The sequence below is a fragment of the Musca domestica genome, unplaced genomic scaffold, assembly GCF_030504385.1.
Source record: "Musca domestica strain aabys unplaced genomic scaffold, Musca_domestica.polishedcontigs.V.1.1 15, whole genome shotgun sequence".
NCBI classification, from domain to species: domain Eukaryota; kingdom Metazoa; phylum Arthropoda; class Insecta; order Diptera; family Muscidae; genus Musca; species Musca domestica.
The window spans coordinates 13,580,096-13,595,072 of NW_026712207.1; the positions used below are offsets into that span (position 1 = coordinate 13,580,096).

At 38.9% G+C, this 14,977-nt stretch overlaps 1 protein-coding gene across 1 annotated transcript; it reads left to right on the forward strand.

Annotated features, from left to right (window-relative positions):
- The first annotated feature begins 1,522 nt into the window (after window positions 1-1,522).
- LOC101897768 (uncharacterized) lies at window positions 1,523-14,893 on the forward strand. The gene is made up of 6 exons (XM_011296212.3): window positions 1,523-3,479; window positions 3,580-3,800; window positions 9,086-9,261; window positions 9,329-9,575; window positions 10,869-11,016; window positions 11,074-14,893. Exons 1-6 carry the CDS (start codon window positions 2,674-2,676, stop codon window positions 13,040-13,042), a joined length of 3,567 nt encoding a protein of 1,188 aa, XP_011294514.1. The 5' UTR covers window positions 1,523-2,673; the 3' UTR covers window positions 13,043-14,893.
- The last annotated feature ends 84 nt before the right edge of the window (window positions 14,894-14,977 follow it).

Genomic DNA, 14,977 nt, shown 5'->3' on the forward strand with positions numbered 1-14,977 from the left:
TTCGGCAAATATGGAAAAATGTGCTCGGGGTAATGCCATTGAAATTCCAAAAAGTGCAAGAACTTACACCGCAACAGAAAGAAAATAGACTCAAAAGAGTTAAAGAGTTGCTTCGCTCGGCCAAAAGTGGCGATATGCCGAATTTGGGTTTCTCCGTCTCCGATGAGAAAACATTCGTTGTCCAGCAGTTTGTAGACAAACAAAATGATCGTGTTTACTTGGCCACCAGGACTCAAGCGCCGGCCAGGGTGATGGTGTGGGCCGCCATAACAGCCAACGGTCGCTCTCCGCTCGTATTAATCGACCCTGGCGTCAGAATAAATGGTGAATATTATCGCGAAAATATTATGGAGGGTTTATTAAAGCCTTGGGCACGCAAACATTTTGGCCGTAGGCCTTAGTCATTCCAACAGGATTCAACATAATCGCACTTAGTACGCATCACCCAAGAATGGTTACAAAATGAGGTTCCTCGCTTCATTTCAAGCGCACAATCCAAAATCTCCGGATACCAATCCGTTGGACTATTGTGTCTGGAGTATTTTGGAAAGCAACGTTGTCACTAAAAAATACCAAAGTGTCGGTCGCCTCAAGCAAGCGCTTCGCCGGGAATGGGCCAAAATACCGGAGAGCATCGTGTGACGGTTTCATTGGCCGTTTGAAGGCCATAATTCGTGCCAAAAGTGACCAATTCGAACAAATCTAAACTTATTCTAAAATTTAATGCTATTTCCGAATTTTTTTGCATTCATTCAATAAAATTAAAAAAAAAAGTAAAAATTACGGCATTACACTTTGTTGCAGTTCTTTATCTCACCCTGTACACATCCGTTGGACTATTGTGTCTGGAGTATTTTGGAAAGCAAGGTTGGCACTAAAAAATACCAAAGTGTCGATCGCCTCAAGCAAGCGCTTCTCCGGGAAAGGGCCAAAATACCGCAGCGCAACATTAGGACAGCGTGTGACGGTTTTATTGGTGACCAATTCGAATAAATCTAAACTTATTCTAAAATTTGATGCTATTTCCGAAATGTGTTGCTTTCATTCAGTTAAATTTAAAAAAAATGTCAAAATTATGGCGTTTGATTTTGTTGCAGTTTTTTATCTCACCCTGTACACATATACATATATATTGCTTTTTCACTAAGTTGACATTTTTGGCAATATTGTATATTTTTATGTTTCCAATCAATCCAAATCAGCTGGTTGTATTACACGTAATTGTGTTGTAAACTTTCCATATTATATTTCCGCTTACCTGCTACTAAAACAGGTGTTGTTTCACCTTCAATGTTCCTCCGCTAATCACTAACCATAACCATACGGACCTCGTAAAGTCATTAAGCCATAAAATGTTTCAACTCTCAGTTCTCAGTGACTAAAATTGGCCTTTAAGAGAATTGGACAAAGAATTTTTGCCAAAGAGTAAAACGGCCTATTATTTGTCCATCAAGAAGAGAGAGAGTCACACATAGACTGAGAGGGAGAGCCAAACATTGCTGATCATTGCTGTTGAAATTCAATTTTGTATCTTAAGAATATTTCAGCTGGACTGGGAGTGAGCGACGCGTGAGTAATGGACGATTACGTCGGTTGGGTGTAATATTTGGCTAGTGTGGGAACGAACCAGTTGCTCAAGAGTTGTGTTTGTGTTGACATAGCGCAATCTGTATATTTGTTTTGGAGCGGTTCCATAGTTTTTTGTTTTTAAATCAAGAAAACATTTTTGTTTAACAAACGGCCAAACGAACGAAACGCGTTTATTTCTTTTGTTTTTATCGTCACAGCTTCGCGTCTTCGGTGTTGGTGGCTTTTGAATACCTCCAAAAAAACATAAAACGATCTTCTGGATGAAATAAAAAAAGAAGAAACACAAGATGAAAAAGTAAATACAAAAAAAAATAAAAGCAACATAAATAAATGGAGTGAAACAACCAATATCGAGCAAAGTTAACAAAAAAAAATTAATAATAAATGAAAGAAAGAGGGAAGGAAAGAAAGAAAGAATGAATGCTCCTCATGACAAATGATCAATAAAATTAGTGAAGATTGCTGAAGATGGCATAATAGTGGGCAATTAAAAGTAATCTTGTGTTTTTTGTTTGTTGTGAAATTTGACCATGAAAATAATTCAATATCTTTAAATAAAACAAATTCGAAAGAAAATAAAAATGGAGTTCTCGAGGATTGCCAATGGATTTATTACAAATTTTATTTAACAATTTTCTTTACAACATCGAACAAGCATTCAGGCTTCCAAAGGGAGCTGCTTGAAACCGGTTTAACAACAGCCAGCCTCTGTTGTTGTTGCCACTTCAGAGCCATTATTGTTGCCTGGAGTTGTCGACAAAAGAACCCCAACCAATCAACAACAACAACAAAAACACCAACAAAAGTGCACTACTAAACTCCCAAGATTTAAGATTTTGAACACACCAACCAACGTAGCCAAACACTCCAGGAAATGTTGCATCTTTATGTTCTCTGGTTGGGTTCAACGCTGCTCTCGTCGGGCAGTGAGGAAACTTGAAGCAAAAAAAAAACGTACATTAAAATTGAAAGAAAGCCTCATTAATATGTATGGCCAAGTGTAAATGTGCGTGTTAAAATTGTATTAATCACAACAGAAAAAAATTACAACAAAGAGTTCATGGACGGCGGATTAGTTACAACATGGAAGTGGAAAATTCAATAGCAGAACGGAAACCCATGAATGTACCCACAAATGCCATGAAGCGGGCCTCCCTCAATCCCTCGCTGGCCAGCAGCACCGTGGAAAATGTCATCTATCCCCCCTCGCACCAGTATCACTACATTCAGTACTATCAACAGCCTGCCATCAATCAATATGCAAATCCCATTTTGCAACCCACCTGCCAATGTAGCTGTAGCTGTGGCACAGCCATGCAGCAGCAGCAACAGCAAATGCTGCAGCAGCAGCAACAACAACATCAGCAAATGTCACAACATTCCCCCCATTCACCAAATAACGCCACCAATCGGGGACTGCATTCCCACCAAAACAGCATCGATGCAGCGGTCATTGTCCATCGCCAGGCCAGTGGAAGCAACAGCAGTTCCGAACCACCCACCATCAGCAACAGTTCCGATTTGCCACAAAAGTCCCAGTCGGAAACCTCATTGCTCAATCATTCATATCAGGCCCTCAAAGTGAGTGAATCCCTCAACGAAAATCTCTTGGACACTTCACCGAAAATACTCAAATCGCAGGCCTCCAGCTGCGATTGTGACCTGGAATGTACATGCGGCCGTGCGGAGGAGGGGGGCAAGGCAAATGTAAATAGGGACGCCACCTCAATTGATAACGAAGATCTTACCTCATCATCCTCGCCCAATAGCAAAGATCAAATGAAACAATTCGTTTTGTCCGAAGCAATGCTGACCGCCGATGAGATTACGGTCAGTGAATCGGATAATAACAGCAGCACCGTCAAGCGTTGTGAACGCAACAAAAATAAGTAGGTCTCTTTTGAAAACGCCATCAATGGAATGGAATTTTATTGGATTAATTTTTATTTCGTTTTTCTTTTTTGTTTCTTCGCCATCGTCCATTGAAAGGAAATCTTGTGGTCTGTCACATAAAAGTTCCTCCATAGCGGATGATTTGAATTATCACAATGCCAACAATATTGATATATATTGTGATGGTGATGCCGAGGCCATAACCGAGGCATGTCTGAAGGAAACGAATGGTGTACCGGGTGCTAATTCGGATTTGCGGCCGCCACTACCTCCAAGACCACCACCGAGACCGAAAACGGCAACGGGTTCATTGAATTGTAAGTAGATGTGAAAAAAGAGAGAGAGAGAGAGACACAAAAACAAATTCGGTCAACCTTTTTTGAACGGGTTTCCATATCTGGCACTTTACACATATAGGTTAGATAAGTCGATTTAGTCCTGTCCAGTGGGACAACATTTTGTTGAGACGTTTTCCTATGGTTGGCGCTCAGATAAATTATCTACGTTGATTTTGTCTTGTCCATTGGAATAACTTTACTTGACGCCCAATATGTTCTCCTTTCCCAGATGAAAAAGTAGTCTTAGTCATGCCCACTAATTCGGAGTTCAAAGTATTAATGATAGAGTTCGGAGCTCAAAGTATTCATGTTGGAGCTTTGGAAATTTGCTCGTACGTGGATATATTTTGAGAAGATCTTAGAATAATTGAAATTCGGAAATGTTACACGAAGGGGACAAATATGTTTCCGTTTAAAAATGACTCCATGTTCCATTTTTTGAACTTAATCGATTCGATGATATCCTTCCAAATATGTTATACATCTACGTTTTAAAATAACCCCCAATACGACACCTAACGGTTTTGGATGGTTTTCTTAATTTGGCGCCCAATGTGTGTGGCCTTCACAGATAATTTAGATATCTCCGTTCAGTCCTGTCCATGAATTTATTTTGGAATGTTTTTTTTTAATTTGGGATGTTTTCCTATAGTTGGCGCCCAATGTGCCTACCATGCACAGAAATTAGAGGTTTTGATTTTGTGTGATCCATTGGAATGAGTTTTTTTGGGTCAATTTCCTTATTTGGCACCCAATATGTCTACTCTCCATAGATAAGGAAGAGAAGTCGATTTAGTCCTATCCATTAGCACAACTTTTCTGGGAACTGTTTCCTATTTTTGGCGCCCAAATGACCTATCCTCACTATACGGTGTGGATGTAGTCGGTAAAATCATTGGAGAGTTCAACACATTTTTGTTTGAGTTTAAAAGATACTGATATTACTCTTGGAATGTTTTGTTTTGAGAACGCGACATAGTTGTCTACCTTTTTAAAGGAGTTCATATTTTATTTGAGAACCTCAATAATCAGAGGGCCTCTGCACAAAATATTTTCAAGATACATTTCCTATAGTTATCGCCCAATGTGTCTATCCTCTACAAATAAACTAGAGGTGTTTATTTTGTCCAGCCCAATATTTTTTTTTTTTTTTTTTTTTTTTGAGAATGAGCCGTTTTTCTGCATTTTGAAAAGGATCTAATACCACTTTAAAGCACCTCAATTATCAGAAAACCTCTATACAAAATATTTTCAAGACACATCCACGATTTAAGAGTACTCATTAGAGTCATATAGCTGGCGCCCAATGTGCCTACTATGAACAAATAAATAATATAACATTTAAGAATCTCAATCATCCCAAGAACCCCTCTCAAAATTTGCTAACTTAACATAAGCACTATAAGAGAACCCCCAAGTCCATCCACACCATAAGAGAACCCCCAGGTACATCGCCTATTTCGGGAGGTATATTTGATGCCCAATGTGTCTAGCCTCCCAAGGTTATATAGACTCTACAGATTATAGAGATGTTTCGTTTTAGTACTGTCTATTAGGATATGAATTCCTTCATTTTGCGCCCAATCTGTCTACGCTCCGTTATGAGATGTAATGACGGTTAATTTCTGTCAATTAATTAAAATCTCGCAAGAACCCAAAATATTTATGTAAGAGCTTTGAAATTTATAAATTTATTGATGACACTTCTAGAATGGTATGTATTGAGAACGAGTTCTTGCGTAGAAGAACCTAACCTTGTTTTGGTTTTGGGGAAGGGTATGAATTATTGGTTACAGCTCTCATACTTAAAGTCCATATTAGTAATATATATGGCGCCCAAATGTTTAAATATATTTTTTGTGCCTCCAAAGCATAGAAGTTCTGGCCACATCCAAAGCTATGAGAAAGCTAACTTTGACTTAAAAATCAATTCAAAATTTCCGAAGTCTTTACAAAAGTTTTCAAAGAGAAAAAGACGTTGACCAATTAATGAGGAAAACTTTAAAAATTTTTAATTGACACGATTAACACAATTTTTATTTTCAACGGAAAACTAAGAACCTCCACAGTCCTTAGTTTTGGGGGCTATTTCATTACGAAGGGATTATTTTAGAGAACTAATATCGTGAATTTTTGTCATAATTTTAAAGGACTCACATCGAATATTTATGAAGGACTATTTAAGCTTCTGTTGGGTTACAGTTTTTCATACTTGAAGTCTATGTTAGGCAAATATATGGCGCCCAAATGTTGAAATATATTTTTTGTGCCTCCCGAACATAGAAGTCCTGATTAAGTCTTAAGCTGCGAGAAGGTTGCCTTAGACCCGAAAATCAAATCAAATATTGGTTTTGGCAAGGGCATGAATTATTGGTAATATTGTTACAGTTCCCATACCTAAAATCTATATTAGTAATATATATGGCGCCCAAATGTTAAAATATATTTTGTGTGCCTCCAAAACAAAGAAGTTCTGGCCACATCCAAAGCTGTGAGAAGGCTAACTTCGACCTAAAAATCACTTCAATTTTTCCAAAATCTTCACAAAGGCTTCCAAAGAGTAAATGACGTTGACCAATTAATGAGGAAATCTTTAAAACTTTTTAATTGACACGATTAACACAATTTTTGATTTTCAACGGAAAACTAAGGACTTAGTTTTGGGGGCTATTTCATTACGAAGAGATTATTTTAGAGAACTAATATAATTTTAAAGGACTAACATCGTATATTTCTGAAGGACTATTTAAGCTTCTGTTGTGCCACAGTTTTTCATACTCGAAGTCTATGTTAGGCAAATATATGGCGCCCAAATGTTGAAATATATTTTTTGTGCCTCCCGAATATATCAGTCCTGATTACGTCTTAAGCTGCAAGAAGGGTGTCTTAGACCTGAAAATCAATTCAAAAATCTCGAAATCCCCACAAGGGCGTTTAGAGGGTAACAGATGTGGACCAATAAATGAAGACGAATTTTCAACTTTTTAATTGTTCGAGGACTCATAAAAACCTTATTAAAACCGTAAGGCTGATTTGAATGGCTATTCGGGCATAAATCGATTATTTAAATTGAACCGATACATAGGATTTTATATCACATTTTTAGGACTCAGATCGTTGATTTTCAGATTAGTCTGAGATTTTTGGAACATTATTGGATATTTTTCGACAAAGTTGGAAGAACACATATCGTAGGTTCACATCAATGATTTTTAAAACAACATTTTTGAAAGGATATTTAAAAGGACTATCTCAGTGAATTTTTCAGAATATTTTTGAAGTCTTACATCGTGAATTTTTATACCCTAAACCACATAGTGGAGGGGGTTTTATGTATTTGTGCATGTGTTTGTAACATGCCTCAGACTTAAAAATACAAGCGTGGTAGACTTATAATTCCTTATGATGTTCTGCATAGAATCACATTCTAAGTAGTTTTAGCATGTCCGTCCGTCTGTCCATGTATTATTGTTAGCAAAGTATAGGTCGCATTTATTATCCGATCGAGATGATATTTTGCACAAATAATTTATTTGGCCTAGGGAAGCCTATTGAAATTGGTGAGAATCGGTTCAAATTTAGATATAGCTCACATATATATCTTCCACCGATTTCGGGTTAATTGTGCACCAAATGGCCAATATCAGTCAAAATGACCTGCATTTTGGCACACCCGATCGAATTCAGTCTAGAAGCAAGTACATCAAATTTGGTAAAAATCGGTTCAGATTCAGTAAAGCTCCGATATATAAATGTTTTATCCCATTTTGGGGTTTAGGTCACTCACATGCGTAATGTGCACTCCACAACACTGATCTTTGGTACCGAACATCAGATACCGATACATACTCAGAAATAAGTCTCTAAAATGATATCAAGATTAGTTCAGATTTGGATATAGTTCCAATATAAATCTCTATTACAGGAATATTGTGCACCAAATGGCTAATATTAGTCCAAATGAACTAAATCTTGGTAATTCTTACTCAATTTATCCTAAAAACAAGTACTTCAAATTTGGTGAAATATATATATAGATATAGATATAGCTATAGCTCCCACATATATATGTTCCATCCGATTTGGTGTTAAAGTGCCTCACATGCGTAATATACACTCCACAGCAATAATATTTGATACCGTACATCAAATCCAGCTCAAAAATACTTCTGCCAAATATTATCGAGATCGGTTCGCATTTTTATATAATTTCTATATGCATCTTCATCCGATTTTACGGTTATTATTCACCATATATGTAATATAACCGATTTTCTCCATTTGGAGAAACTTAGTCCGGCATATCTTAAATTCACTCATCCCCTTTAGACCACATAAAAACCTTAAAAACTTTAAAGAAACATTTCGTACAAAAATTCCTCTACTGGTAGTATTTCAAACCCTGCTTCCGTACATGCGCCCTACACAAAACAGAGTACCAAAAAGTTATGTTAATATTCTCCACAAAGCTTTCACATAAATTATTATGTTAACTGACATAAACTAAACCAAACAAAAAAAAAAGCTTTTGAAGTCAAGTGTGGGCGGCTGGCAGTTAAAGGCCAACAACCAACATTTACCGACTATCTCTGCCTGACTGGCTTCATAAAGCTCTTCTAAAGTAAAGGGGATGATGGGGATGATGATAGCAATGTGTGATGGCAGCCAGAGAGAAGGGATGATGAAGAGATTCTTAATGTTAGAGTAGTGAAGGAATTTTCTTTTTATTTGTGTTATATCTTCACTAAACGAACGCAGTCGAAATTCCATGACAGAACAACATCGGGAGGATAGATACAAATGAAAAAGAGAGTGTGTGAATGGAAAAAATTAGAAAAATTCGGAAAATAATAGAAATTATTATGGAAAATGGCATGGATATTTTGAGACAAATAGTTTGAATCAAATCAGAAAGTGTTAAAAACTCCCATTACAAAGGATAATCAACGATCCCTCCCCTGAGTGGCAATATTTTTTTTATTTACGTGGCCAAGAAATCCTTGACATTTGCCCAACAAAATGCATGGTTATCCTGTAATGCAGTTCATGCAGTACAGCATGCCACCACCTACCACCTGCCAATGGATGCCACAGCAGCCGAATCCCCATCACAGGGGTCTAGTACGTGACGCAGCAGTACATGGCGCCTACCCACTAAGTTAGACCTTTGACATTTTGACCACAAAAGAAAAAAGAAAAATCAATGGAGTTCGCCACAATAACACTAATGATAATCGTATCCCTTTTTTTAATCCCTTTTTCAGCTGCCCGAGGACGTCCTGGCATGGTGATAAAAAAGTATGTGGTATGGTGTCTGGTGTGCGGTGGCTTCTCGTGTATATTGGGCCTATTGTTTTTAGGCGTTTACTTCCTGTTACACTCGTACACCATAACGGTGGGAAATTTCGAAACTGTACCCACCTTTGTGCCCGCCACCCTGGTAAGTAGTTTGTTTTTTTGCAAAAGTTTTATGGAAATTTGAAAATTATATTTTTATCTTTTTTTAGTTAATTTTAACTGGCCTCTGTGTCATGAGCCTGGCCCGCCGTCGAAATCGTTACAGCTATTTAATCAAGTTATCCGGGGCCTGTGGCCTAATCTCGGCTCTGACATGTGCTTTGGTCACCGTCACCACCACCGTTTTACACATGAGCCGCTTACAAGCCTTGCGCGAATGTGAATATGCCCAAAAGACCAGAACGTGCACCTGTTACTCGGATATGATTGAATCGCAGGTGGATCGAGTGGATAAGGGTATGTATAATTGGGTTAACAATTGGATATATGACACCTCGTCACAAGTTATTTGATTTGAGTGAGAATTTTTAAAAATTATTTTAAAGGATGCTATTGGGGATATAGTGTAGAGTTTTGCAGAATATGTTTAAAAAATTCACATTTCCCCAAGAAGAGTTTTGAGAAATAAACTCTAATTTTTTGGAAAATTTTTCACAAAATCCCGTTTTTGAATATTTAAGGTCATATAATGGATTTAAGGATTATCTTAGCCCACATTGTGGAGTTTTACAGAATGTTATTGGGGATAAAGTGAAGAGTTTTGAGCACATGCTTAAAAAAATAACATCCTCCCAAAACAGCTTTGACAAATAAACTCTACACTTTTCAAAGATTTTTTTCCGAAAATTTCGTTTTTGAATATTTAAGGTTATACAGGGTGAGATAAAAAAACTCCAACAAAGTCAAACGCAATATTTTTTTCATTTTTATTTTTAATTTTATTAATTCGAAGCAAAAATGTCAGAAATAGCATCAAATTTTAGAATAAGTGTAGATTTGTTCGAATTGGTCCCCTTTGGCACGAATTATGGCTTTCACGGCAAAGGAAACAGTCACACGCTGCCCGAATGTTGTTCTGCTGTATTTTGGCCCATTCCGGCCGAAGCGCTTGCTTGAGGTTATCGACACTTTGGTATTTTTATCCGGAGATTTTGGGTGACATTGTACGCCGAGGAACCTCATTTTGTAACCATTCTTGGGTGGCGCGTGTTGAGTCCTGTTGGAATGTTCAAGGTATGCGGCCAAAATGTTTGCGTGCCCAAAGCTTTAATACACCCTCCCGAATATTTTCGCGATAATATTCGTCATTTATTCTGATGTCATGGTCGATTAATACGAGCGGAGAGCGCCCGTCGGCTGTTATGGTGGCCCACATCATCTCCATGGCCGGCGCTTGAGTTCTGATCTCTTTAGCAAGTAAACATGATCATTTTGTTTGTTTACGAACTGCTGGACAACGAATGTTTTCTCATCGGAGACGGAGAAAACCAAATTTGGCAGTTCACCACTTTCGGCCAAGCGAAGCAGCTCTTTAGCTATTTTGAGTCTATTTTCTTTCTGTTGCGGTGTAAGTTATTGCACTTTTTTGAATTTCAATGGCAATTTTAACAGCTGTCGGACGAGTGGCTTAGAGATGGCAGCATTCTGAAGTTGGTTGCAGTTTTTTCATATCACCCTGAATATAGAAAATACCTTTATAAATTATTTTTATACCGCTTTTTTTTATATCCTCTTTCAAATCTCTTTCAGAGGGTGTTCGTTTGGTATTCGACTCCCTGTCGGATTGCGGTGTGGTCCATGGTTCACTATACTCCTGCTTAAGGGCAATATTTGGTCTATCTGTGGCCGGTGTATTGGTGGCTGTATTCAGTTGTATGCTGGTCTATCAATTGCTAAGGTAAGCGTAACAGTCCCTCACTTCCAAGCACCTACTAACCTCAAATTACTCTTACAGCCATGAACGCAAGAAAATGTATTGGGAACAGCTGGAACTGCGCTGTCGTTCACTCTACACACGTCCTCAGATGCCACCACAAAACATTGCAGCTGCAGCAGCTCCCCATGGCTGTCGGTGCTGTGAACAATGTCATGCCCATAGGCAGGTACCCTTGCAGGCCACTGCCTATCCATGGGATGAAAGCAGTGAACCCCGGTTTTGGTCAACACAGCCTCCGGGAAACTTTTATTCCCCCAATCCTGGGGGTGATGATCTGATGGGCTTGACCAACACTTGTCGACGTCATGAAATTACAACTGGACGTGGTCGAGGTAGCGGCTGGAGTTGGAATCGTTGGTGGCAGCGTAGCTCCCCCGATCCTAATTCACGTTTTCGTCAAACTCCCTCCAGTCCTGACTCTCAGTATGGCTTTTCGAATAGCAATGTGCTGGCGGCCAATGCTCTGGGTGAAGATGTCAATGCCGTCGTAGCCAATGGTGGTAATCCACAACAATTCAATGTGCTATCGGGGAACTTGCCCTATGGCGTGTGGGGACCACCTCCACCTTACAGTGACCCCAATAGTCCAGCAAGAAGGGGTTATTACCAATACATACAACCACCACATCACCATGCCAGCAACAATGCAAACGGTAACCCATCCACTGGGGTGCCAATGGTAAATCCCAACATTACCGAGCAGCCGAATACCGGGTTTATGGAACAGCCGGGTGCTTCGAATTGTTGTCAACAAAACTCCATTGCCAGATCTAGCGCCTCAACGGTGGGTAGTGTGAGCAACTTCAAGTCCAAAGTGGAATATGAAAACACTCCCTCGGACAGTGATTGTGGTGGTAATCTGAGAGAACGGGATCGGTTTTCCAATACCTTGCCCACACGGAAGATTAAAAAACGTTTGGATCCGGGCAACAAAAGTATTGGACCCAATTCACAAAGTGCTCAGCGAGTCAATGTGCAACAGGTCTTCTCTGCCAATGCTCAGCATTGTGGCAACGGCGAGGAGGAACAGGAATATCATGAACCTCAAATATTGGGTGAAGATGTGCCACAAACCGGACAGCCGCAGCACCAACAACAACAGCTAAATAAATGTGGTGTTGAAAATTCCGCTTTCCAAAATAGCTGTGAATCCACCAATACCGCCACGCAGCAGATAGAACAGCAGGCGGGTGAAAGCAGTGACCCCACCGAATCGGAAGTCTATTTTGCCGATGTCAGCAGCTGTTGTAATATGTCGGTGAAAAATGATCACTATTATGAAGACACCAGGGCATCGCAAAGAACGTTAATACCTCCCAACGGCAATCATCCGCACACACATCCCCACAACCACACCCACCATCATCATCAGCACCAGCTAAGCAATTGCAGCAGCAGTACCAACGAGGACTACTTGGCTCAGCGATTTGGACCGCGCGAAAATTCCATACGCAGCCGTTTGCCCTTCCCCCAAAATGCCCATGGCAATGAAGGTTTTGTAGAGAACTTAAAAATCCTAGGCGGTCCCAACAAAGAAGCTCACATACCCAAAGATCCGTCTTGCCAAAGTATGTGTTCCGTTGAATCAGAGGCAAAGACTGAATTCACCGATCTCTCGCCCATGACCCCATGTGGTCAGAAACTCAATCAGTTAAATGATTTCGGGGAGATCACCAATCAGGGTCAAACAACACCGACCAATTTCGTGGCATCGTATCCGTATTCATCGGAATCGCAAAGTTTAGAAGCCCACCGACGCTCAACGAAAAATCTCACCGAAGCCCATTACGAGGTTATTGATGATCAACAGCCGCCATCGCAGCAACAGCAACAGCAGCCACAACAACAGGTGCCCTCGGTGGTGAATCGTAGTGTGGCAAGAACGGCAGGCAACAATAAACCCCGAACTCCACAAAAGCCCGCACGAAAGGACAACAGCGATCGTGAGTGGTCGGATAATAGTAATAGTGATCGGAATCGTTTATGAAATGAGGTTTTCGTTTGAAAACAACTGGAATCGAGTGGTGAGTGAGAGGAGGTTGGCGAGAGATAAGTGGCTTGGGAGTAAAAGTATTTGGAATTTAAGGTCTTGTCAGTTCTAAATAGAATGTCTTTCCGTTTGTGAATCATTGAATTAGTATTTTTATATCCCATCCAATGTATGACTTTGCCGTGACCTCCAGAAGTCCTATAGAAAGGTGTTATTATACCCTCAGCCATATGGCTAAAGAGGGTATATATCATTTGATACGGTCAAAATGTCGAAATGTCGAAATAACGGTTTTAGACACTAGGTCTCTTTGGACCAAATCCGTTTTAGGACATTTGGAGTCGGTCTAGCGATGTCCGTCCGTCTGTCTGTCTGGCTTCTTGGTGAGCACTATAACTCTCGAAGGGAGTACCCGATTTGGTCCAAACTTGGTACATCGTAATATTATTATCGAATTTAGATCGAGTTCCGAGATGGCCAATGTACATTCTGGTACCTCCTCCCAAAAGATTTTTCTGCACAGGAAAAGAAAGGATAATTCGATTTTACTCTAACTTTGCAAATCCTAATATTTGCATCAGTTTTAGGTCAGGGGCAAAAATGGAAAATGTCGGTCCCCTCCTTCTGGTACCTCCCCACAAAGGATCAAAATTTTGAATAATTATAACTCTTATAAAATGTGATTTAAGAGTCCGATTCGCCTCAAATTTCACACATACCAACATTTTTATTACCCCAGGGTGTAGTGTTAAGATGGAATATATCGGTCCACTTCTTCTGGTATCTCCTTCTGATACCTGCCCCACAAGGGGTCAACGTTTTGAATAACCAAAATGGTAATTAAAAATGATCCGGTTCTCTGCATATTTCACACATGCCATTATTTCTATCAGCAGAAGATCTACCGTGAAGATGGGATATATCGGTCCATTCCTTCTGGTACCTCCCCCACAAAGGGTCAAAATGTTGAATATCCATGAGGCTCATTAAACGCGAAATTAATATCCGATTCCATTCAGACTTGGCACATCTGAATATCTCTATCAACACAGATAAAGATAGTAGAGATTAGACCATTCCTTCTGGTACGTCCCCCACAAAAGGGTCAAAGTTTTAAATAACCAAACGGTTATAAAATCTGAAATAAGCATCCGATTCTCTTAAAATTTCACACATCCCATTATTTCTATCAACACAAGATTTGCTGTGAAGAAGGTAGAGATCGGATCATTCCTTCTGGTACCTCTCCCACAAAGGGTCAAAATATTGAATATTCATGAGGCTCATAAAACGCGAAATTAATATCCGATTCCATTCAGACTTGGTACACCTCAATGTTTCCATCAACTCAATATCTTTTATAAAGATGGTAGAGATTAGACCATTTCTTCTGGTATCTCCTCCACCCATAGGGTTTGATTCCTTAATTTAAATTCCAAATATTTTCTTCCCGCCACTATTTCACAAAACCCGCTTCTCATGAGGAAAATAATTTTCAAATACTGAAATATTTTCGCCAATCTTTATATTTCTCAACTATAGCAACTGCCACTATAAAAAAACATATTTAATTATAAAAATAAAAATCAGTCCAATCGTACATTGTTCGCCATCCTTTTTAATTAGTAAATGAATACATATTTTAATATTAATAATTGTTTATATTTATTATTATTCTAATTATATATTGTTATATACATATACATACTATACATACATATATGAATTTATGTCTCACAAATACTACTTACATAGCATACTTACACACACACTCACCACAACATACTATGCATGACATCACAAAGAGAATTCATCCATTCTCAAACATAGACGTTTTACGTAAATAAATTATGATGAAAAAATTAATTAAAAAATAATAATAATAAAGTACCCGACTATACATACAATAATTATATTTAAAAAAAATATATA